Consider the following 23,746-nt stretch of genomic DNA (forward strand, 5'->3'; position numbering starts at 1 on the left):
CATGCTCTGAGGGTCTCCACAAGCTCGCGAGCCAGGCTGTTGCATTTTGGACATGTGGAGGCGCCAGCTGGGGACGTACACACGAATTTCATAATAAGATTCTCGTGTGTTCTGATTATGCATTGCAGATGATCTCTGTTCGAGACACTTGTTCAGCCATTTTGCAGCTGTGTCACCTGCTGGAATTTCTTCTTTGCCCAATCCAGACATACAGGGGGCAAGAGGTCGTTTGAGTCCATGAAAGTAGTCAAGTGGAAGAATTACTGGCAGTCTTCTTGCCTTGACGAAGAACTTTTAACCCTGATGTCTTGACTAGGATTGGGTTGCAATATAGCTAAAAGGACATCGAAAGCAATCAGGTGCTCCGGATCTTACTGTGAAATTGGTTAAATTACAAATCACTTGCACCTTGATGGCTTCAAGATAATCAGATGAAATCCAACAAGACATTGTTGAAGGACATCCTGCTCAAACGCTCTGCGAATCTCGTAATACTTCCGAGTCGTTGAACGCGTAAGATTACAGTACGTTATAGAATAAGATCAAAGGAGTTGACACTCCTGTCATAATGATTCGAGCAGGGTGCAATGCAATGTAACGGTTTATCCGGAGAATTAAGTGAAGCAGCGCCGTCGTCGACATGGGATTCAGTACTTCGATTCGTTCCCAACGAACAAAATGTGACTGAGCGACTGAGTTTCGCGCTCTGAAACTCAGGGCTCTTCTTTATATTACATGTGGGGATCATAGCACACGGACCCAATGTAATCATAGGCTACGGTAGCACCGAGAAAGATTGAGCCTTTGCTGCTTGAAGGTTTGGAATGCACAAAACACATGCAGGCCTGACATACTCTTGTACACTCTCTGACAGGGCTGATCATGTGACACATTTTGCTATTATTGTACAGCTCGGCATCTGAACAAAGTCAGCTGCCTTGTGTTTCAGGTCTTCAGTGCTTCATATCTAGCACTGCCACTTGGCAGGAGTTTAATCCTCATGCCAGTCCCTTCTCCCAGGGGAAGGGCCTTTGTGCGGGTGGTACAGGCGGCTCAGCATCCGTGCGGCCCCCTTTGTTTTTCTGCTCCTGCTGTTGGAAAATTCCCCGCATGAAGGGCAGCCCATTAGTTACCCTCTGCTTCACCACCATCTCCCCCAGTCGCTTGCCGGCCCTGCATATATCCCCATCACACCCTTTCTATTTTTTAAAGTTCAAGAAAACCTCCTGTAGTTGTATGATACCCTTCAGCACATCTCTCACAGGGTATTTTTCACCCGTGGCATGCTCCAACAGCAATGAAGGCAATGCACCGTACTTCTGCCACGGGAGCAGAATGCATTTGCAGCTTTGCAGAGGGCTCCTGAACAATGACCCCTTCTTGGACTCGCACGCGCAGGATCCAAGCAGGGCCCAATGAGTCAACACCATTGTCCCACAAGCCTTGACAGATTTTGGGAGTGGCAGCATGCTGTGAGAGCTCTGTCCATGGGAACGGCACGCAGCACGACAGGAATAGTCCCTTGCGCCGCCATTACATACAGTCGCCGTTAGATGCATTCTCCCCTCACGGACACATGTTCTGATCAAACGTCGTCAAATGTCGGCAATGTAGACAGGAAGTGCGCGCGCACCTGACAAAGTCAAAGTCGGGCTGCTGGCTGCTGCCGCGGACGGGGATGGCAAAGACAAAGTCCTCGGGCAGGTCTCTCAGCCCCAGAGGGGCCAGGCTGGAGGAGGGAACGCCGATGGTCGCGTCAACTGTATTGCCGCGCGTCGGGTCCACCCGGCCCCAGCAGCACATCCGGATGCCTGCGCGCACATTCACAACGTGTCAACCACCCTTAGTTCCAAGTATTTGGTCGTCACGCTGCGGGCTGCCCCTGGCAATCAGAATCAGGTAGCGGAACAGCCGTTGGTTGGAGACAATGTAGTGTGACTGACCAACGGACTGCAGGTTCAGCTGTGGAAGTACTGAAAGAACTGTTTCATGCAAGCAATGCATGTGAATCCAGGTAGTTGAATGAAGAAGGCTGTACAGCTCAGATCTGCATGCAGAGAAATATTGGCAAAAGGTGTTCAGCGCTTTAAGGATATTCAAATGCTGCAGATGATACTGTCATCATGCCAGCCCAAACTGTACGCCATATAAAGGAACCCAATGGAGGTATCTTATAGAGTACGCCTAAGGACTCCGATCTGTGTTGCATGATGCCCGTGGCAGCACCTTTGCCGTTGCGCGCATCGGGGCCGATGATGATGTCGAGGCGCTTGGAGTCTATGAGCCCGTCCTTGAAGATGTCTGCGCGCAGCGCCGTCGTCCACGCCTCCAGCCGGGTCGGCTTCACATTAGGCCGCTGGCTGCACCCAACATCTGAGTACTTCAAACAGAGGTCCCTGCATCTTGATACTGTAGAAGACGTAGGTGTTGTATACAGTGCTGCCAAGTCACAGCTGGAACAGTACTCATGAGATGCGATTCGCCAGCATCGAATTGATCTCTTACTAAAGCTTTCAGCGTTCAGCGGCATGCAGAGACAATTTTCGACAAGAGGTTTTACCAAGCTCACGAAAAATCCCCCCGAGAAGTTTGTAAAAGCTTGACCACTCTCACCAAGCTCACAACTATGCACTGAAATCGTAGCGGAGCTTGACAGGGAACTCAGAAGACATCCAGAGCAATACGGGCACTCAGCAGAACTGAACGACAGGCCAATGAGAGGGAGCTTAGCGATGCGCACTTGAGCAGAGCAATTATATTTTGCAGCAGGCCGCGCGTGGCTACCACCAGCTTCATAGGCTGCAGGCTCACATGGTAGGATGCTGCCGGCAGGTGCATGGCTGCAGGTGCCATGTGCACGGTGATTGCATCGCCCTCCTCAAGCCCCACCGCGGATTGCAGCAACGGCGACAGCTTTGCCAGCGCAAAACTGCATGACAGAGGGAATACACAATGCAATGAGAGATTTAAGGCGGAGAACCGTTGTAAAAATGTTGTATGCACAGCCTGCAGGATTGCTGAGGCACTGCAGCTCCAGACGCACAGACAAAAGCTTCCGTGATGCAAGTTGTACAGGTTCCGCTGAATGGAGTGCGGCGCGGAAGTGACAAAATAATGTCTTCTGCGGTGCAGCTGCAGGGGGATGGAAGCAAATGAAGGTGAGGCAAAAGTGTTGCGTTGCTCACTTGGCGACAGAGGGAGTCAGCTGCAGGGCCGCCAGGATGGGCTTGCGCAGCAGCAGCCCAGTGGTTGTGCGCCATCCGGCCAGCTCAAACACAAGATTGTCTGACGCCGCCGCCAGCGCCAGAGGATACTTTGGCAGCCCTGCCGATGATGACATGGCAGCATGCCTTAGTCAGAAGTCATTTTACGCAAGCATACATGTAAAGGGTCTGCTGTCACCCAAGCAAACCTCACAGGAATTTTGCAAAAATGCAGGTGAAGAGGCAGCACATGGCAACAGCATGAAACCAGGCAGGATGTCCAGACTATGGAAGAAGGCTGAGCACCAATCACAAAAGGCAACTCATCACAGGACTCACAAATGAATACAATTAATTCTGCACACAGGAAATATGAGATGCATTGCATGTCATGCATTGGCACAATGCACCAGCAGATAGGAAAAACACAGTAGCAGAGGCTTTTGTGATGAAAGGAAAGCTTTCGCACCGGTGTCCTCATTTGGCGCAGGCCACTTGGCGCGCTCAAACCATTGCTCCTTGCCAGGGTCTGACTCACTCGTCTTCTCGTCAGCTGCCAAGCTCGTCAGCCCCACCAATGCCTTGAAGCGCACATTCTCGCCCATCACCATCCTGTAGCAAAGTCCCTTGACTTCAATATCGAAGTACCGTGCTGTTCACACTCCACCGCGAGGATATACGGATTCGGGTAGTGAGTGCCACACAAAACAGTTGGAAGCTTAGCCCTAAAACTGCAGTGTGCCCACACACGACAATGTGCAGATCAAATGGACATCCAGACTTGCTTCTGGGCGATGACGCACAGCTGGAATTCTCCCTCTCACAGCATCAGTGAAATTGCTGTGAGGGCATTTGTGTCTTGCAGCAAAGGGCTGGACTGGTAAGGAAACTATTGCAATACTTTGCCATGCGAGGGATACCCATGTGTCTTCCTGTCAATAGGTTGTACAAGATCCTACTCAACCTCAATGAGGACCATGTTCAAGACCAGGGCTTGCACAAACCATCAACAAAACTCAAATGTGCCAGACAGGGCACGTACCCGAGATCCTTTGACATCTGCATGACGCCGTCTCGCAGCAGCAGCCGCGCAGTGAAGGCGCGGACCTCTCCGCTCCACCGCACCTCCACGGTCTCCACCGGCGTCCCATTCTCTGCCCCTTCAACGCTTCCTTCCCCACCTGCCGCTGCCGCAATGCAAGAAAGAGTCACAAGCTGTCCGGTGACAGCCGTTTGATATCGAGTCCAAATCTTTTGACGGTGTAGGATGAGCCACTGGAAATGCTCCATGGTACACAGAGTGGGTATATGCGCACACCTGTGTTCTCATCCACATGCTCTGATTTGCCGTTCACCCCGACTTCCCTGATGTAACCGACATCCTGCACACCCAAGTTCCAGGCGTGAGCACAAGGAGATGAACCAAAAAGCCCTGTAGAAGATGTGTGCATTGATTGCTGATCCAGGTATTAGGAAAGGGTACCTTCAGCAGGGTCACCAGATGCGAGTCCCCCTCCTCTGTGCCAGTCCAGTCAAGCCAGGGCTTGGAAATCACAACCTCAAAATTATGGCCTGGCAAGAAAGAACATACCGTGATCAGCTCTACTCTGAATGGTCATCGTGGCACCGTTTCCTTTTGGCATTCCTGTTCTGTTCATAGGAGGCCCGTCGTGCAATATCCCGTTGAGATGAGCGGAACAGGACGTACCAGTGAGGATGTGCCAAAGGCTTGCATCTGTGACCACCGCGTCACAGGTGAATATCGTGTGCCCACCCAGCCTCTTTGGCTGCACAAGGCTCACCATCCTCGCTTGCAGGCATGGTGACCAAGACAAGCCTTTTATCTTGATGGATCCTGCATTGCATAGATGATGATCGAGCAGAACGTGGGGTTATGTCAAAACGAGATGGTGTACACGAAGCACCCTTGAGGTTCACTGTATCAAGTGGGGGAAGATCTTATATCGTAGTGACGTCTCACCTTGGCAAGCAAGTCTCATGATGAGGTACAGCGTCGATCCTCCCAGGTAGTTGAGCAGAGCGGTGATGCCACCCAGGATGAGAGCCAACATGACAACAAGCTCAAAGAAAGTAAGCAACATCTCAAACGACGTGCTTCTGACAAGTATTCTTCAGGATCAAAGGTCGGCATTTAGCCATTCTAATCACTCTTTATTGAGCAACTGACCAGAGCTGGGACTGTCTTACTGTGTCCTTTTCTGAGAAGATGACACCGGAGCATGCAGAGGAGAGACAATTTCAAGGAATGGAGTATCAGTGATCTGTTACTCTCATCACATCTGCATTTTCTTCCTCCTCCAAAACCCGGAAAGAGGAAGCTGCGAAGAGGAACGGGGCAGCTTCGCTTCAACTGGTTGAACCCTAGAAGCTGCATATTCAGGGAGATATTTCAAACCCTACCTGGTGTGTCATGAGGTCGTGCATGGAGACTCACGCCCACTTTCCACAAAACCGACGACTCTACAGCTTGCAGAATTGGAAAATTTCTCGGACTTGCGTGGCAATGGTGGACGCTACAAAGGTCCCCCTCGCAGACGGGCAACCCAGTAACAAGCAGTGGGAGCAGATCAAGGAGAAGCTCAAAACAGCATGGCATCGGAAGGAATCTGCTACCTTTGACAAGGTCAGCTCCATGTTTAAAAGAATTGCCTGTATTCCTCGGCCGGGGTTTATGACCCGTTGCCGAGTAAATCCTCCGTCCGTGATCATCAAAACTGTGCGATTGCTTTCGAAGGCCTTCATAAGCGTATCCGTTTCTGTGCAATCTGCATGTTGTGTCAAAATATGCGTCGTAGCTGCAAGCACTCAAGGATCCGCCGCCATCGGATGCGTCTACCTGTCTTGATGAGACATCAAGTCAAGGCAATCAGGCCGTTCAGAAAATGACAATGCAGTTGCCTTGCATACACCAGGATACAGAAATTAAATCATAACGGTAGGTCATGTTGTTTGATCTTTCATGCTGTACTGCGTTTGCCACTTTGCAGGCTGCGTTCGTCTCAGCGGCATCGGAGGCTGGCATCAGCGATAGCTCCATGGTTGCAGAGATGATCCTGTATGCAGGCTACGCGAGCCAGCTGCCAGTGAAGCGTTCAGGGCAGAGCGCGTTCTCCTGGGTCCCTCTGGTGGCAGTGGCAGCAGCTGCTCAAGGCCAGGCGTCCTCTGAGAAGCGTGCTGAGGCCCTCACCCTCATCATCCAGACCCTGGTGTCAGTAAGCTCCTCTGGTGCCTCATACTACTGATCACTTGCGGATAACTTACTCCAGTGAACAAGTGACCAGGCAAATCCACAAGTCCAGTGGCATTCCCAACAGAGGCTTGATGACAGCCATGGGGTAACTGCCATTATGAAAATACCCTTTTTTGTTGGGCAGCTTGAAGCTAAGGAAAGGTGCAATGCCGTGAGATACAGTATGCATGCAAGCAATAAGATGAGCACGATTGACCGACCCGACAAATAGGCATGCCTTCTTGCAGGTAGGCAAAGAGGCAGAGGCAGATGAGATGCTGGATGGGAAGGGCAGCGCGCCAGCAGACCTCGTGACTGCTGCTGAGGATATTGATGGGATCATGTTGAGCATGCGCAAGGTGAAACACCCACATGCTAGTTCCTGAACCATTGGTATGCTCAAATCCAGCATCATACCCTGGCATGCCCACAAGAGACCAGTCATGAGACATGTACATCTTCAGAACTACATTATCCTGTCCATTTTGGCCCTAAAGCTGCGTGTGACCTCCTTCTTCCTTGTTGAGTGTTTTGTTTGGTAGACAAGAACCAGCTAGAACAGTTCACATTCCCATGCAGAGTCAGGCATGTCACAGTGCCAGACATACACGCTACACATGGACGTGCATGCTTGTTGAGGTAAATTCGATGGCTCACATGCTGCTGCATGTAGGCATCGCGACTGGGACTGGCGGGGGCGTCATTCGGGCGTCCCAAGAGCCTGAAGCAGTCCATAGCAGCCCTGTCAACTGCAATCACATCCCTGCAGGAGCTACCGGCAGATCAGCGCACAGACACAGCAGCGGTGCGCGTGTCTTGCACCCGTGTTACACCATTTTTATGGGCAACCCTCACGCATGCCTCATTGAAAGTCGGTCTGCCGGTGTACAGAAGTTTTAAGCTTTATTGGCCTGTCCTGAAATATCCCTGCTTGGATTGTCAGGTGATTGCATACCTGCACTTTGTATAAAAGGCAGTGTGACCCTGCTAGAAGTTGAGGGTTTGCTTTTTGGGCGTGTTGCAGGTGCAGAAGGCCTTCAAGCGCCTGGTGACAGAGGTGGAAGCTGCCAAGCAGCTGCGTGATCGTGCGGTGGATGCCCTGACAGGCACGGAGCCAAAGGATAACCTTACCCCAGCGCACCAGGCTGTCTCCAAGGTAATGCTGCATCTTTCCTGATACCTTTCTTGTTTTGTTGGACAGCACCTTTATGAACAACGTGCTTTTGAAACTTGGCTGTTATTGACTTGAACTCATCCTTTGCAAGGCATGGCACCGCCGGGCATCACAGCATCCTGTGATCTCGAACAGGGAATACTGTGCTGTGCAGATGATACTGCTGTTCAAGATGGTGTGGCCCCTCAGCTGATATGGCCGGTGTTGCACCATGCAGGCAATCTTTGCACACCAAGGCCCGGCGCTGGAGAGGGAGCTGACAGACCTGAGGAGCGCTGTGGACGATGCGGAAGGAGCCTTGGAAACTGCCAAGCCGGCACTGAAAGACGCTGGACTGGTGAGACACTCGACCTCCCTTGATCATAGCTTGAGCAATGTAGCGGCCAGGGCCTTCCTCCAAACTGTATATGATCGTCATTTGCGCTTCGCAACTGAGCACAAAATGCTTGCATCTCTGCAGCGTGCAACGTTTCACTAAAGGCCAGTACGCATAGACACAGTATCACTCAGCGTTGGTCAGGCTTGTGTTGGTTGCGAAGGCATGTTTATGCATGCAATCAGGATGCGGATAGCATTGCAGAGGAGGCGGATCAGGAGCGGAAAGAGCGGCTGGCATCGCGACTGGAGCGGCCCAAGGGCACTGAGCGCAGGCGTCGCAGCGGGCGCCGCCGCCGCGGCCGGGGACATGCAGCGGAGGGCAGCAGCGCTGAGGTAAGGCTACTCTGCCGTTCAAGCCATGCCTGTCTGCCCTGGTATCTCCACACCCTCCTAGTTATCCATCATTTCCTGTTGCTATTGTTTCAGATGCTTTTTTTTGAATACTTCACGGCTTGCCGAGGTGCCACATAAGTGTCATCTATCTACAGACCTGTCAAGCCATCATGCTCTACAAGTAGGACTGCCTGCATGACTTTAACCCTCAATCATTCAAAGCATGTGCAACAAAGACACGTGCATGTGTCACACAGGATGAGAGCGCGGATGACACAGATGGGGAAGAGGCGGCACCGGCCGACGGGCAGCAGCACGCCGGTGAGAACGGCCGTAACGGACCGACCCGCCAGCGCCGCGGTGGGTTTACAATTCCCTCGATTCGCTTCTATTTAAACACTTGAAGATTATTTGGAAGCTTGAAAATGTCGGCTTTGTGGCTATGGGCTCTCTTGAGGTGGACACAAATGGGAGCACTCTAGAGCACCCCAGAGGGATCCTAAAATGAGATCCAGTGAGGCATGGATTAAGAAGTACCAGTGCGGAGCAATGCCTCTGACAACACATGCATCAAATGCAGGTGGAAGGACCCGTGGCGGGGAACGCCGTCGTGCAGGCGGCGGCAGCGGCCGCGACTTCACGGCGCCGCGCGATGCCGCGTCCGAAGACGATGAAGAGGATGGTGTGGATGGGGGACGCGCCGGAGGGGCCTCCCCCTCGGGCCGCAGTACCGCAGCTGCGCCCCCAGGCTTTGGGGGTGGGTGTTCCCATGCTGTCGGTCATGGCTTTGCAAGCATGATTGATATTAAACATAAAGAAATACAGTTGGCGGCACTTCTCTGCACTTTGCATGGAACAGGCTCAAGTCATCATGGTCATCGATTCATGAGGTGGCTTGATGCCTGGAGCTGTTCCCATGTAATGTGCAGTCTCATTGCTTCAAGGGAGTACAATTGAGCCCTGAAGAGCCGAACATTATCCACAACTGCTGTGTGTGCTGCAAGTTCTTGGCAAAGAATTGGCATGTCAGATATTATCAGGTTTCTGACAGGGACAGTTGCCTTGTGCAGATGGTGACCAGGTCGAGGGGCAGCGCCGGCGCAGGGGAGGCCGGGGGCCGCGCGAGAAAGCAGCGGGAGCGAATGATGATGCGCCCGGACTCGATCAGGGTGGCACCGAGCAGGCTGATGGCGCGGAGGGTGCGTCCAGTGATTTCCTGCAACTGTTACAATTACTTTTCTGCCGAATGCACTGAGGATGCCCATTAGTTTGCTTTGCTGTCAAAGTTTGTGGCATGCCTGAAGGTCTCAGGACCAGGGCATCCAAGTCTGCTCTGTGAGGAGTGTGGTGCCTGAGACTTGTCACAATGTGTAGGGGGGCACCCAACTCTATTTTGTGTCAAATATGGTGCTGGCGAGTTGTGACTCTGTGTGGAAATTTTCCTGTTGCTCTTGGCAGCTGTTACACCTGAATGTCCATTGCCTGGTATGTCATAATGTGCTTGTAATTGATGACAGCGTGTCTGTTCAGCAGGCGGCAAGAGGGCGACGGGCCGCCGCCGCGGCGGCCGCAATCGCAGGCCGCGTGCCGGGCAGGACGGCGAGGGCGCAGCAGGCGGCGTGCAGACCTTTGATAACCCCACCTTCGCCGACGGGGACGGCAGCGAGCCAGCTGCTGCAGTTGAGGCGGTGCGCTCCTCTGTACAAGCATCATGGTGAATGCTAGTGTGCAGCTTTCTGTCATCGCAGCTTGGTGTCAAGGACGGGTGGCATGAATGTGGGCAGTCTTGGGAGACTATCATCTAATTCGTGGTCTGCTAACGGAGGTCTGAGTCCTTACCAATCATTCATCTACTCTATCTGCAAAGTGGAGTCATGTGCATGCAGCGGGCCACGCGCAATCCATTGTTTGACTGTTGTAGGGATCATGTAAGAATTGCGTCAAATGTAGCTCACACGTTTGTAATGGGCAGGATGGGCGCGGTGAGGCAGGGCGGAGGAGCGGCCGCAAGAGGCCGAACCTGAAGGACGTGGCACGCATCCTGGAGGCCATCAAGCGCGATCTCTGCGACCCCATCACCAAGGTGCACCCCCTTTTCAATCATCGCGCATACCAAACATCTTAATGGAATCCTATTGCACAGCAACACAGCTCCGTATCCAGGAAAGGCTGTAAGTAGCAAGACTGCGTGTCTTGCTGCCAAATACAATCATGTTGACACACACTTATAATTCAGTTTGAATCCATTATTGCGGACCAACTTCAAGCTTGGCAGCAAACCAGCGCTTTGTGTACCTTGTTTGCTTTCTCAGATTGCAGTATATGCTCCCAGAAGTTGACAGGGTGCATGCAGCGCTCGCTTCCGTCAACCCTCTTCATATACAAAGATCAACCTCCCACGAAAAGATATCCTACGATGCTCTGTGTCTCTTCCTTTCTTTGCTGAAACAGGAGAAATAATTCAGTCTCAGGGTCTGTACGCATGACTTGCAGGCACCGCTGCGTGACCCGGTGGCGGCGGCGGACGGCTTCACGTACGAGCGCGCGTCCATCGAGGAGCACCTGCGCGCGGACCAAACATCCCCCGTAACGGGCAACGCACTTTCCAGCACCGCGCTGTTCCCCTCCGCTCTGGCCACCTCCCTGCTCGAGCGCCTGGCCGATGTCGACCCCGCCGCCGCCTAAATGGGTTTTTAATCCTCAGGAGGTCACAGGGTTCTCATGGGGGTGGATGAAGGCGCCGAACCCCGAGAAAGCTCTGAATAAGGACCCTTGGATATGTTGCCAGATGAAGGCGTTGAGCCCCAAAAATGCCTTGATTGAACACCCACAGGACATGTTGCCAGGTGGAGAAGTGAAGTCAGGGCTTCCCTGGCGCACTTCATCTGGGCGCAGGATACAATATGGCTGGAAGGTGGGTGCAGCTGCAGTCGAAGATAACGGGCCTGTGAGAAAGCAAGTGCAGCAACAGCAGGAGCTTAATGATTTGTTTCTCAAAAAAAGTCATGTGAGATGAGCCGCCAATTATGAAAACGTCTGCAGGGGTACAGAATAACATGCAGGTTTTGAATAAGGACCCTGGTGTAGAAGGTTTTGGCTGTTCCGCTCAAATGGGTCCTTGGCTCACGAGCAGATATGCATAATTCTGGGGCTGGCTCAGCTGAGGGAAGACACCTTGTCTAAATATCAATTTGAAATCCCTGCCTGCTATCGACAAACCGAAAAATCTGATACGAAGAACCTGCGCAGTACCGGCAATATTGTCAATAGAAGCGCCAGTGAGGATCTCACGACAGCCCAGAATAATTGTCGATGTGGGGTGCTCAACATGCTGGGTCATAGATGCAGACTGATCCAAATTTAGGCAATGTTGGTGTGGGAGAAGAACCAATGTGATTGGTAAACCATGCCTGAACACATCAGCAGCGCCTGTAGCTTTGAGGCTGAAGTTGCAGGTGGGCAAGCTATTAAATGACCTTAGCACGTGCCTATAGCTATAGCTGTCTGCAAAGAGCACTGCAGTCAGGCATGGTGACAAGATGATGCAACACGTATGTGCTGATGATAATATGTGCAAATCTGAACGCCAGTCCTGTTCAAAGTGCTTTTCTCATGCTTGCTGATGTATTTTTGTAATTGTCTCTATCGCTGTGCACTAGTTTTTGGGCTTCCCAAGTACTTTTAGGCTGTGTCAAGTGCCTGCTGACTTTGGGCACACCATGGATATGTGATTTGCTTGAATTCATTTAAATCTTTCAGGTCATTATCCTATCATTATTATCCTTATCATTATCCTATTATCCTATTATCCTAGGGGTTTAGGGTTTAGGGTTGGGATGACATTATCCTACTTCTATTGAAGTGACATTTGCAAAATTTGCCCAAAATATACACCATTAGTCAATCAGCCTGCAGTACTGCATTCCTTTCGTCTGATAAATCACGCGTGCGATATATTTCACTTTCTGCACTGTACAGTCCTGTCGCATTTGAACCACCTGGCCACGTCCCATCCATACCTATATGGGAATGATACGAGGAAGATCTTGGCCGCAAAAGGGACAGCGTATGATTCAAATAATTTCTAAAATTTCTTGTCAGAACCCTTGAGTTCAAGTGATGTGCTCGCTACTGGAGGTTGAGGACCTTCTTCGTTTGAACAAGTATTTGCTAGGCTGCATGCAGTACTGGTACAGTTTAAAAAAAGCTCTTCAGAAGGTGCAAGGCACCATCTCATTTCCTTGGACCTGACAAAGCTGACACTGCGGCGCCCTTCCTCTAATAATACACTTATACAGGGACTGCTGCTGAAGGAGGGCGGCTGGCAGCGTCTGCACAGCGCGAGGGTCCGCCGCATGCATGGAAGAACATGCAGTACTCACACTTCCACGCGTGCTCCTGCAGAACTTTGGACGGCGCTGCTTCGCCGGCCAATACTGCCAGGTGGGCGCTGACCTGGCGTTCTGTCCAGTCAGCATCCCACCAAACTGCCATGCACCCCAGCAAGCTCCCATCCCCCTGCCACAGGTACCTCACCTGCGCATTTTCAAGAATGCACTACTTTCACCTCCAGGTACCATTTAAAAAAAGAGCATGAATTCCCAGAGGGTGAACCACGATAACGTTGGTGCTCAAAATGGGCTGCTAAAAAAATTGACTGAGAGGCACCTCCATCTCCTCGGAGCAGGGTGGCAGCTTCTGGGCGGTTGCCCGGAGGCTGCTGAGCAGCTGGTTCAGGTTGACAATCAGCGCAACCTTGTGGGTCCTTGCGTGCTTCATCACCTGCAACAAAAAGCACAGCAGAATTCTAATGCCGGAGCGACCATCATGCGTTTTGCTCCAATTGCGCACCTCACACTACATATCTTCCTTCCCTTTAATCTCAAGATGACATTTTTGTAAGCCAGGGATTAAGACGCAAACAACATGCAAATATAAAAACAGCTGCTACCCCGCGATGCGCCGCATGACTCACCTCCTTTGAAAGCTGCGCTTTTCCGTCCAACCGGTGCAGCGCCAAGATCTCAGACCCACACTCCGCATCACATGCATCTGCCAGCCCAAGCAGCAAGCTCCGGTACAACATCACCTGCGCCAAACACCAACAACACATTCTGTCATGCTGTGGAGTTCATCAGTGCAGCTCACCAATATTAATAAGAACGCACATGAGCCAGCAAAGAACCAGCCATGCCAGCTGCAAACACATCAACTGCCAGCAAAGAGGAACGCCGCATGCTGTCGCTCTACGCAGCCACCATTCTGGACCACAGAGTGGGAATGCATATGAGCAGCCAGTGCAGTGCTCGTCAATTCAGAAGGGGAGTGCACCTGCAGGCGTGCAGTTTCTTTCTGTGCGTCCGATGGGACCGAGGATCTGCGCCGGGTCTTGTGCTCCACGATGCGCACCTTGCCCAGCTCATCCAGCTGCAGCTCATCGATGATGCCCTTCACCCAGTGGCCCTGCAGGGTGGGTAACAATCGTCAGGCGCAAATCATGGTACATAATCACACGGAGCAGAAGTCTGCAAACAATATTTTACGTGGGAACACCTTGAACTGCACAGCAGCTCATGAATGATGCTCTTCACTCAGTGTAGGGCATGCCAGTGGACTTATTACTTGTTTGAACGCAGCGTTCTCAAGTGCAAGAGCACCAGCAGTCATATCGTCTTCATAGGTGAACACCATCAGTGCTGCTGGCCCTGTCATGCAGGCGCTGTGTTGGCAGATATTGACGTGTGTATGCCTTGTCTTGCCTCCGGATACACAGCATGCTGCCACACAGCATGGCAACTACTTTATGATTTTGGAATGCAGTGTGCTGATCTGCTGTCTCTGGAGATGCAACTCTCCACATAAGTATCTGCTGGCGAGGTGGGTACATTCCACGCCTTACCTGGAATTTGCCGAAGACATAGACCTCTCGTGTCATGCCCTTGCGCATGAGTTGCCGCAGGCAGGCAATGCACTCGATGAGCCTCAGCGCCCAGGCGTCCTCCCTGGTGATAACTTCAATCTCCACAAACGTCTTCACCTCCGACTCCAGCGCCTTGTGCAGGTCAGAGCCGGCGGCCATGGCCGCTGTCTTAGTCACCTCCTGCTCAGAGCAAGTCACGTTCCTGCTTCAGGTAAATCTTATAGCACGGGTCTTGCATCATTGTTGTGCAATAGTTGTCTATATTCTAGCGACTTGTGTGCTTTTGGTCCGTGGCACTCACCGGTGGAAGGTCTGCAGTGAGAGCAAGGGCGAACTGCTGCTGGCACCACTCTGAAGCTACAAAGTCAGTTACTGAGAGTCCCATTGCTCTGAACCGCCTCCTGTCCAGGACGAGGCCAATGTCCTCCAAATCTGGCAGCCTGAATGCCAGGTTCGCTGCTTGGTCATCAGGGGGCTTCGAGGGATCTGATGCCCGCTCCAATGCGTTATCAGGAAGCACTTGCTGTGAATGATCTGATGGGGCGGCGCTTATAGCGGCGCCTGCAGCTGAGCTGTCTTTCCTAGATGTCAGGAGCTGGTCTGCTCTGACAACAAGCTCCTCGACGATCAAGTCATCTTCAGCAGACCAAGTGACTGCATCAAAGTCCTGGCTCGACAACATCGATGCGATGGTAGCTGAAAGTAACCATCACCCGAGGTTGCAACCCGATGTCCAAGAGCACATGCCAGATCGTGACCGTTGGCCTAGCGAGACTGGCCCATTGCAGATGGGATGAATTTCATAGATTACACACGACAGGACGTTGCAGAGTCGTGCTGCAATTACATTGTCTGCACAATGCCAACAACAACATGCATGTTGCATGGCAAAGGAAGGGTGCCTTCTAAAGCGGCGTGCCGGTTTTTTGTGCAACATTTAGAACTTAAAATGTATCAAAAATACAGAATGGCACCAATGATCGTGTCACTAATTGCTGTACTTGTCACTAATTGCTGTACAGAGATTTATGGCAGCACACATCACGACATAAGGAGATCACGCTCCTCAGCTGGCCTATGGGACTGTACATCCTCACCGTGATTGCAACAGTTTAGCAGTATGTGCAAGCAGTGAATGATGATGTTTGAAGGGTAATATTGAAAAGCATATCAGTCCAATAAGGCAGCCGCGCGGTGCGGCAAGTGGGCTCTCGATTCCCCAGCCAGCTCATTGACAGCCCTGTACCCAAGCAACTCCCCAGCCTTGGGAAGCATTGAAGCATAGCGATTGCTTCACTGGATATCATGATCCCTGTGGCTCGAACTATATCAAAGGTAAGAGATCCAGACCAAGGATTGGCGATCTCGACTGTCTCAGCACATCTTGGATATATAGAATGCTCCTTGCAAGCCTCTTGATGCAGAAATTTAGGCCCTTAGCTCTGCTATTTCTTGTGGCAGGCTCTGTATGCCCGGAAAAGCTTGGCTCAGTTCCATCTGGGCACCCTGCAACCGCAGCAGAGGCGTCTACAGCGGCAGAGGTTCCACACCTGTGTCAGCAAGCAGGATGGCGCAGGCAATGGCTCCTGGCTGGACGCGGACAGCTCTCCTGTACGCACGGATTATGATGCTGTGATCGTCCTTGCAGGTGCAGCTATTCTTCTTGACTTTGACATGCAGACACACAGCCAACAGGAGAACCTTGTAAAGCCTGCTGGCATATGTGGCATGTGTTTCCACCAGACGGGCACCTTGGGATGCCCAATGTTGACTGGGCGGTCTCTTTGGAATGTGCATGAGCATATTTCTGGAAAGGCATCAGGCAGAATAGACAAATGTGGCATGCAGGTGGCCTCACGCCAGATGGTGGCCTGCCAGAATGGGTCACCCGGCGATTGGATGCGGGAGCTGACATTCAGCGCCAGCAAGGCGATTTGCTTTCTCGCTTTGTCTTAGAAATGCTGATTGTTCATGGGCATGGCCTCTTTTGCTACTGTCCTCTGGTACTTTATCTTGCGCCCGTTCTGCAGCCTTTTACATGAAGGGATGCGCTTGATTATTTGTCATGACCGTTATGCAGGTGCACACTGCCCACTGCTGTGCCTGGGCGGGGGGACTCCTCATAAGCCTGCTATTATTGGGCCCTCTGGCCACGTAATTCATGAGTCAACTTCATGTGCCAATTACCTGAGAGCAAAGGTGGGGTCACGCCCAGCACTACTGCCATGGTGAAGCTGTGGGTTGAAGCTCTGTTGGCGTGCCTATATTCATAAATGGACCCACAAGTTTGTACAGAATATCCGTTGACACTGACTTTCCCTATCATTTGATTTTAATATGATGTCTGTCCATCAAGATATGATCTGTGCTTGATGTGTGTTGAGTCAGGGAGTGTCTGCGGCAAGCATACTCAATGAGGTGTCATCATACGACACAGTTGGGTGCGTGTGCTTACCAACTACATAACTTAAGGTGGACAGCTTGCTCTAGATCTCAATATCACTCTCTTCATGGTGGCTACAATGCTAAATCGTCTTCCTTTGCTGCAGGAACGGATTCTTTGCACTCACAATCCATGCCATCCCGGCTGGCTGGAGGTACATCTTCTTGCTCACTGCATGCCTACTGTGGCTGCTTCCTGCATTTATTGTCTGCTTCTTCTGCTCCGAAATATTGAAAATGCCCGATCAATCCAAGACCATGCTGGGATGTGCAGGCGGTGCTCGATAGTGACGAGCGCATTTCACATGCCCCGCAGCCGCGCGATCTTTGAGCGCTGTTTTGCGCTGGCAGGGGGGTCCCTTTGTGGGGACTGCTCCCACTTCCAGCTAAATTACCATGCTGTGCATGACGATGGGGCGTTCCCTGACGACGTCTTGGCCGCACGGCGGCAGCGAGAAGCTCAGAGCTTGGAGGTTCTGACCTGTCAGACCTTCCAGGGGAAAAACGACTCCTGCAAGAATTATTCTGCTGTGACGTACCGCAGTCACATTGTCTAGGGGATTACCCCTCTGGTTTCAGGAGCAAGCTTGGGCCATGCATGGCTGTGTGTTTCTCTGCTCAATGTCATTGAACTACAGTTGTAGTAGAATACTGACGCTTCCTTGTGTCCTTGGTGCATGCAGACATGGGAGCGGGACACAGCTGGCTTTAAGAGCTTGGCTGAGATGCATGCCTGGCTGCACGCTACCCACCTCTGCTACTCTGTGTCTCGCCAGGTAAGCGCAAAGCAGTGCTACTGATGCGAATACCGTGAAGATTGCATAGATGACCAGAATTTTTGTGAAGGGAGCAAACCCTGATACAAGCACAAGCCATGATGATAGGGCCCTGAAGATGTCACACTGCAAGTAATGTAAACCTATTGTGCTATTTGTTGAAAAGTTTCCTTGTGGTTTGGGAATGATGCGTCTATCCAGTGCGCACACATATGATCAAGCTCTTGTTTCTCTCTATGCAGGACGATTTTGGGCGGCCGCAGGTTGCCAAGGATGGGATGAGTGCCAAGGTGTTGGCATCATATTGAGAACCATTTCATGTGCTGACATTGGAGGTTGGCTATGAATGTTGATGGTAAATTTTTTGACGGGGAACAAGCACTCAGGGCGAGTGAAATCAAAGTGGCAGCTTCTCTCCCATTGGAAGCTGCTCCACAGCATCTCACATCGGGATGAATTCAGAAAAGTGGGGCGTGAAATACTCTCCAATACTGGTTGTGCTTTAGTTGGTCCTAGATGCCAACAAAGTAGTAAGCACAGCAAGCCGACCTGAACATAGTCGATGCCCATGGCACAATTGAAAGTGTCGAATGGCATAACCACTGTATGTCAATGTATATTACTTGATAAAATAATATTTATCGGGAGTACGAACGTGATACTGCAGTCCACTGGAGCATAGCTCTGTGTAGATCATGAATATCGTTTTCTTGATCCTTGCGACTCTTGCAGCAACTGAAGGGGCAATCGATCGGAACAAAATCGATTCTGAAGTTCTGCGTACTCCTAGGTCCCACTCGACCAATAAGTATGAGATATCACAGCTCCCAGGATACAAGGGGCCTCTTCCATCACGCCACTTTTCAGGCAGGCCCACTTCCAGCTCAAAGCTGTCCTACTGTGCGATTGTTATTGAAACATAGAGATTTTGCATAATTGTAATGTGAAGGTCCAGTACTTATCTTTAATGAACCACTATTGGCAGCAGCTGTGGCAAGTGCTTCTGTCCAACCTCCCAGCTGATGTCTGCAGTATTGCATGAAAATGATCACTCCGTCCATGCAGGCTACATTACTGTGGACCACCAGAGAGGCAGAAAGCTCTTCTTCTACTTTGTGACCAGCGAGAGGGACCCAGCCTACGACCCTGTGGTGCTGTGGCTAAATGGTGGCCCTGGCTGCTCCTCCTTTGATGGGTTCCTCTTCGAGCATGGCCCTTTGCGCTTCAAGCTCAACAATGCCTCCAATGTATCCAGTGAGTCACAGTTGCCCCTGCTTGCCCTCTGCTATTGTCAATGCTGTGAGGCCTTGGTTCTCCAACCCCTCCAACATGTCTGCTTCTAGTGAACCTGCATTGTGTGCAGAGCATTCACGCTGTAGATCACAGAGCTTTATGTGTTTTGCCAGAGGGCCTTAGTATTACCAGAAATGTGGGCGCATGGAGCCAGGTTGCCAACATGCTGTATCTGGACTCACCAGCCGGGGTCGGGCTGAGCTATTCAGCCACTCCAGAGGACTACACCACAAATGACACCCACACGGCGCACGACTCGAACATCTTCCTGCGGAGTTTCTTCCAGGAATTTGACGAGTTTGCCAAGCTGCCTTTCTACATATCAGGTGCAGCTTTGCATGGCTGACTCCAAAAAGGACAGCTGCTCCCATTGCTAAGCTCCCAATTTTGATTGACTCTTTTGGCAGGCTTACCAATCGCCTTGTCACTCCCATGTGCAGGCGAGAGCTATGCAGGGGTGTATGTACCAACACTTGTCAAGGAGGTGCTGGAGGGCAATGCCAATGGCCAGCACCCCAAGATTGATCTGCAGGCAAGTCATCAGACGTACTGCATGCCCATATTGCATGTGGCTGCAATTTCTGGGTTCAATATATGTGCCGCATCAAATTGAAAATGGATTTTCAAAAAGTGTTTCAATACATGTCTTTCTTTGCGTTCCTTTGTCCTTTTACTTCATACAATGGAACGTGCACATATCAATAGACTGCCTGCTTTACTCTTGTTGACGTGCTTGTACATGTGCAGGGTTATCTTATTGGCAACGGAGTGACTGACCCAGAGACCGATGGGAATGCTCTCGTGAGCTTTGCCCACTTCAAGTCGCTCATATCTACAGAGCTGCACTCTGCACTTGTTGCGCAGTGCAATGGGAGCTACTGGGATGCCCAGCCTGGTGCGTGACACCTCTGCAGAGGGTGTAGTCAATGACTGACGCTGTCTTTGCCGTGAGTGCCCAGAGAATACCAAATAGTGAATGCCAGAAAGAAATCAGGAGAATGAAGAGAGGCCATTTTATCTTGAAAATGACCCAAGAGTGAGAAACGTCATGCCAAGTGCAACCACCTGTGCGAATCTGACCATCTGTGTGCTCTTAATCTTGAATTCAGAAAACATATGTTTACTTTGAAACTTGCTTGGAGGCACCAAGTGCGCGGACCTCTTAGACGAGCTCAACACCGATGTTGGCCATCTGAACCTGTACGACATCCTGGAGCCCTGCTACAATGGCGCTCAGCCTGGCAATGGACAGCAGCATGTGCAGGCGCTGCGCAGAGCCGCAGCAGCTGGCATCAAAGGGGGAGGCATGATGTGGCCACTGGGGGGTGTGGTGCTGGAAGGGGCGCTGGTGCCTAATTGGGCGCATCTGCTGGGGCGGCAGCTGGGAGAGCACCCACCCTGCCTCGACCACAGGTCAGCGTTCCTTACATCACGCCACTATGCTTCTGATTAATATTGTCACTTCAGCAAAAGCGGTGCTTGGCTTATGAAAGACCCATCAACGGTTTCCACATGAGTAAGTGGCTGAGCCGCCATGCTCAGGCATGTGCGGCTTGTCTGATCTTAGCTGATACATGCTCGGCTGGGGGAGCTTTGCTATGTGGGCATGACTTGCTACTCCAAGTTTGGCAAAGGAGCAATTTGTGGTGTGCGTTTTGGCAGGGAGCTGAGTGTGTGGCTGGATGACGAGGCAGTGCGCAAGGCGCTGCATGCTGCTCCAGTGGACACCACTGGGCCTTTTCAGGTGTACTTTCTCACATCAGCCCGCCTTGAGTGTCTGCACCAAGCAACACGTGTGCTCAGATATTCTGTATCTTCACAGCAGTTTACAGTTCTTACAAGTGGCATTAGTTTGTGTACCCAACCGCTGAAGCAAGAAATGATAAAGATGCACCATGGGTTGCTGCGAAGGAGTGCACCAGCAGAATTTCCTACACTCACGATCTGGGATCGATGATTCCCACCCACCGCCAGCTCTTGAAGCAAGGTGAGGCTTGCCATCCATGTGCGATTGTTTCTGTTGCCGTGGTTTGCCCGGCCATGCTTTTATTATCTGAAGCCGTGGATGAATACCTCCATTAATCGTCCTTTTTTATAGAAGAGTGCAAATGCAACGTCCAGGGGCCCACATGCAGCACGTCTTCATGCACAGGAAGTATAATGTAACATCTAGACTTGTTGCGTTAGTCTACTGGATCAGTGTGATCAACCTTTTGATAAAATTTACACATGTCTGCAGCAACATAATCAGATTTATTGAACATCAGGTTTGAGTGTGCAGGCATGCGGGTGCTCATCTATAATGGCGATCATGACATGTGCGTGCCGCACACTGGAGCTGAGACGTGGACAAGGGGATTCGGATTGCCTGTTCTGGACAAATGGAGGCCATGGCATGAAAACACGCAGGTGTGCCTGATGTGACATGCACTTTTAAAAATGCGAGGTACTCCTTACTCAAGTTATTCGCTATATCACATGTATGAGGAAAACTGTTCTTTCGCAGGTGGCGGGATACGTTGTGGAGTACGAGGGGCTTACGTATGCAACCATTCTCGGCGCAGGACATTTCACTCCCGAAATGAAGCCGCTTGAGTCCCTTGCAATCTTCAAGAGATTTTTGTACAACAAGAAATTGTGATTTTAAAGAGAGTAATGTTGTGATATGCACACAAATACACTTGCAATCTTTGCCAATGACAATATCGACAGGGCCGATTGCCTACGTGGGAATGTTTACATGATGGGCAACTGGATGGGCTGGTCGAAATGATCAGAAGTTCCCTACGGTACACACTGAGCTGAACAGTGCAGCACACACATAACAGCGGTTGTATGCACACCCAAAAACAAGGCAACCCCACCGCATAATAGGAACGGACACAGAATAGAAGAAAGGCAATAACTCATGTTAAAACGAGTTCACTATCCACATGTTCAGTCAGAATCCTCCATCGGGGGAAGAGGCGGGGGTGGATTGCGCACTCCCCCAGACGTGCTTGCAATAAGCCCGCCGTGAGCTTCCCACTCATCCCTATATATCGTGTTGCTGCTCACCAAAAACAAGTGCAGGCACAGGCTAAGCAGTGCGGTGGGTGTTAACCGGGCACTCCCCACGTTGGTATTGACGCCTAGGAGGAGCCCCGCCTTCACTGCCATGCTCTAGATGGTCACTGCCGGCCTTCAAATCCCTACGTCGCGCCTCCCGAGCTCTCCTAGCACCGACAGCATCGCGGCTGCTCATTGTCATCTTGCATAAGCACTTGGTCACGCAATTGCCTGGCAATTTTGCGCGCCTCCTCCAAAGAAATACTGTCGTTCCGGCTGCATGCGCATAGGGCGCCCGGGCGTGCCAAAAAAACACGTCTTGCACTCGCTCAAAAGTGATGCTTGAGCAATCGGCCATCGTGGCCATCTCCCACAATTTCTCCGCTTTCTGGATGTCCAAACCCGAGCCCTGCCCTGTGATAATCCACATGGGAGAAGGCATCCACTCCCCCAAACAGAACATCAAACGCAAAACATGGACGACGTCGTTCCCGAGCTGTGACGGCAAGGGAATAACTGAGCTTTCTAGAAGCTGTACAGAACCTTGATGAGGCCTGCCTTGGTGATCTCCTTCTTCCCATCCGCATACATGTTCCTAACCAGCCCATACGCCTCCACACCAGCCGCCACCTCCTCATCTGACACATTACAACGTACCTCGAGGAGCTCCTCAAAGTGAGGTTGCCCCTTGTCCTTCATCACATACTCAATCATCTCGGAGAAGCCTTGGTTCTCCCCATACTCTTTAAGGAGCAAAGAGGCCCGGTGGCTGGTCTCAATGCGGCAATGCGTCCTAATACTATCCCTAATTCTATGAAGCCCCGGCTTGCGTTGCGGTGCGCGGCACACAAAAATGGCTTGGTAGCGGGAATTCGAATGGGAAGCTCTAGAACCGACCTCAAAGCTAAACGCCCCACGCACACAGTGCTTTTCCATCCAATTCCGCAGTTTGTGCAGCCAACGGCGAGGCACGCCCATGCTCGAGCATTTAATTGTGAGGCTATACCCTATGACCCCATAAGAGTCATGCCCTAGCTCCGGTGGAGCGTTGGGTGCTACCACCTCAGGAAGCGATCGCCTTCCCCTTCTCCTTGGCTGTATATCCCCTTCTCCTTGGCTGTATATATGAAGAAGAGGCAAATTGGGGTCAGAACTGGTCATGCCGGGGCGAACTTGTGCATGCAAAAGGGAAAATTTGGGAATGCGCAATAACATCCGCTGGCCCCAAAACATACGGAGCGGCGGTGCTGCGGGCTCTCCCCCGGGCGCCGCGCTGGGTTGCCTGGCGCTGGGAGACTCTGCGCCTGCAAGACGGCGAAACGAACAAGCGTGCTTCAAGAAAAACAGTTGACATCCTCAACATCCCCAACTAGGTCAAACTTGTCAAGTGCCAAATAACACACAGTTGAGGCCGGAATTTGCACCATCTTGCGGCACTCTTTGGCACGTTGTGGACCTCGTCACACGGGGCGCTTGCTGCGGGGCTTGAGGCGTCATCGTGGGGGGTGCCGCATTCACCCCGGATGCATGTATGAGATGGGGCAATAATGCTGCCTGCAGTTCCGGTTGCATGTCCATCAGAGCTGTCGCGATGTCCTTTCTTTCTTTGGGACTCAAGTGACTGAATGAATTGTCCTCCGCGCTCATTCTTGGGGCTCACGGCTGTGAAGTCAAAACCCCTATCCGCAAGACCACTGCGTGTGCAGTGGTCACACCGGACGTAATCAACACCCTGACTGCTTCCCAAAAAATCCGCGTTTTTGCACAGAGCGTCATACACGCAGCATTTGGCCATTTCAGACTTTTGACCTAAAGACCTGCTTTTCCGCAACACGTCCACAACCAGTGACAAAGGCACACACATGGCCGCCAGCGTGGCTTTGCCACGCCAGCGGCCGTATCCCCGTCGGATGTGAATATCTAGATCTT

The 23,746-nt window shown here is 51.5% G+C and overlaps 6 protein-coding genes across 6 annotated transcripts; 3 read left to right on the top strand and 3 right to left on the bottom strand.

Moving 5' to 3' along the window:
• Nucleotides 1-998: 998 nt before the first annotated feature.
• COCSUDRAFT_43058 (hypothetical protein) lies at nucleotides 999-5,305 on the bottom strand (the record flags this gene model as incomplete). The annotated part of the gene is made up of 10 exons (XM_005646571.1): nucleotides 999-1,173; nucleotides 1,634-1,811; nucleotides 2,227-2,360; nucleotides 2,741-2,929; nucleotides 3,186-3,324; nucleotides 3,673-3,815; nucleotides 4,246-4,384; nucleotides 4,522-4,585; nucleotides 4,687-4,775; nucleotides 5,185-5,305. 10 exons carry the CDS (start codon nucleotides 5,303-5,305, stop codon nucleotides 999-1,001), a joined length of 1,371 nt encoding a protein of 456 aa, XP_005646628.1.
• A 379-nt stretch (nucleotides 5,306-5,684) lies between these two features.
• Nucleotides 5,685-11,023, top strand: COCSUDRAFT_48053 (hypothetical protein; the record flags this gene model as incomplete). The annotated part of the gene is made up of 13 exons (XM_005646572.1): nucleotides 5,685-5,847; nucleotides 6,212-6,436; nucleotides 6,702-6,812; nucleotides 7,127-7,258; nucleotides 7,478-7,609; nucleotides 7,845-7,964; nucleotides 8,189-8,338; nucleotides 8,596-8,698; nucleotides 8,919-9,095; nucleotides 9,409-9,537; nucleotides 9,872-10,026; nucleotides 10,311-10,421; nucleotides 10,832-11,023. Exons 1-13 carry the CDS (start codon nucleotides 5,728-5,730, stop codon nucleotides 11,021-11,023), a joined length of 1,857 nt encoding a protein of 618 aa, XP_005646629.1. The 5' UTR covers nucleotides 5,685-5,727.
• Nucleotides 11,024-12,628: 1,605 nt separating this feature from the next.
• COCSUDRAFT_56518 (hypothetical protein) lies at nucleotides 12,629-14,940 on the bottom strand (the record flags this gene model as incomplete). The annotated part of the gene is made up of 6 exons (XM_005646573.1): nucleotides 12,629-12,874; nucleotides 13,007-13,120; nucleotides 13,314-13,427; nucleotides 13,670-13,801; nucleotides 14,238-14,438; nucleotides 14,560-14,940. 6 exons carry the CDS (start codon nucleotides 14,938-14,940, stop codon nucleotides 12,629-12,631), a joined length of 1,188 nt encoding a protein of 395 aa, XP_005646630.1.
• A 1,364-nt stretch (nucleotides 14,941-16,304) lies between these two features.
• COCSUDRAFT_16982 (hypothetical protein) lies at nucleotides 16,305-17,500 on the top strand (the record flags this gene model as incomplete). Its single annotated transcript, XM_005646574.1, has 5 exons — nucleotides 16,305-16,457; nucleotides 16,647-16,699; nucleotides 16,808-16,855; nucleotides 16,975-17,173; nucleotides 17,384-17,500. 5 exons carry the CDS (start codon nucleotides 16,305-16,307, stop codon nucleotides 17,498-17,500), a joined length of 570 nt encoding a protein of 189 aa, XP_005646631.1.
• A 998-nt stretch (nucleotides 17,501-18,498) lies between these two features.
• On the top strand, nucleotides 18,499-21,410 carry COCSUDRAFT_16877 (peptidase S10, serine carboxypeptidase; the record flags this gene model as incomplete). The annotated part of the gene is made up of 9 exons (XM_005646575.1): nucleotides 18,499-18,723; nucleotides 18,885-19,095; nucleotides 19,210-19,337; nucleotides 19,517-19,664; nucleotides 19,912-20,182; nucleotides 20,432-20,513; nucleotides 20,681-20,756; nucleotides 21,051-21,178; nucleotides 21,276-21,410. The coding sequence occupies 9 exons, from the start codon at nucleotides 18,499-18,501 to the stop codon at nucleotides 21,408-21,410; spliced, it is 1,404 nt and encodes a 467-aa protein (XP_005646632.1).
• A 932-nt stretch (nucleotides 21,411-22,342) lies between these two features.
• On the bottom strand, nucleotides 22,343-23,314 carry COCSUDRAFT_56520 (hypothetical protein; the record flags this gene model as incomplete). Its single annotated transcript, XM_005646576.1, has 3 exons — nucleotides 22,343-22,455; nucleotides 23,053-23,121; nucleotides 23,284-23,314. 3 exons carry the CDS (start codon nucleotides 23,312-23,314, stop codon nucleotides 22,343-22,345), a joined length of 213 nt encoding a protein of 70 aa, XP_005646633.1.
• Between the last annotated feature and the right edge of the window lie 432 nt (nucleotides 23,315-23,746).

Source organism: Coccomyxa subellipsoidea, assembly GCF_000258705.1.
Source record: "Coccomyxa subellipsoidea C-169, whole genome shotgun sequence".
Taxonomy (NCBI): Eukaryota; Viridiplantae; Chlorophyta; class Trebouxiophyceae; family Coccomyxaceae; genus Coccomyxa; species Coccomyxa subellipsoidea.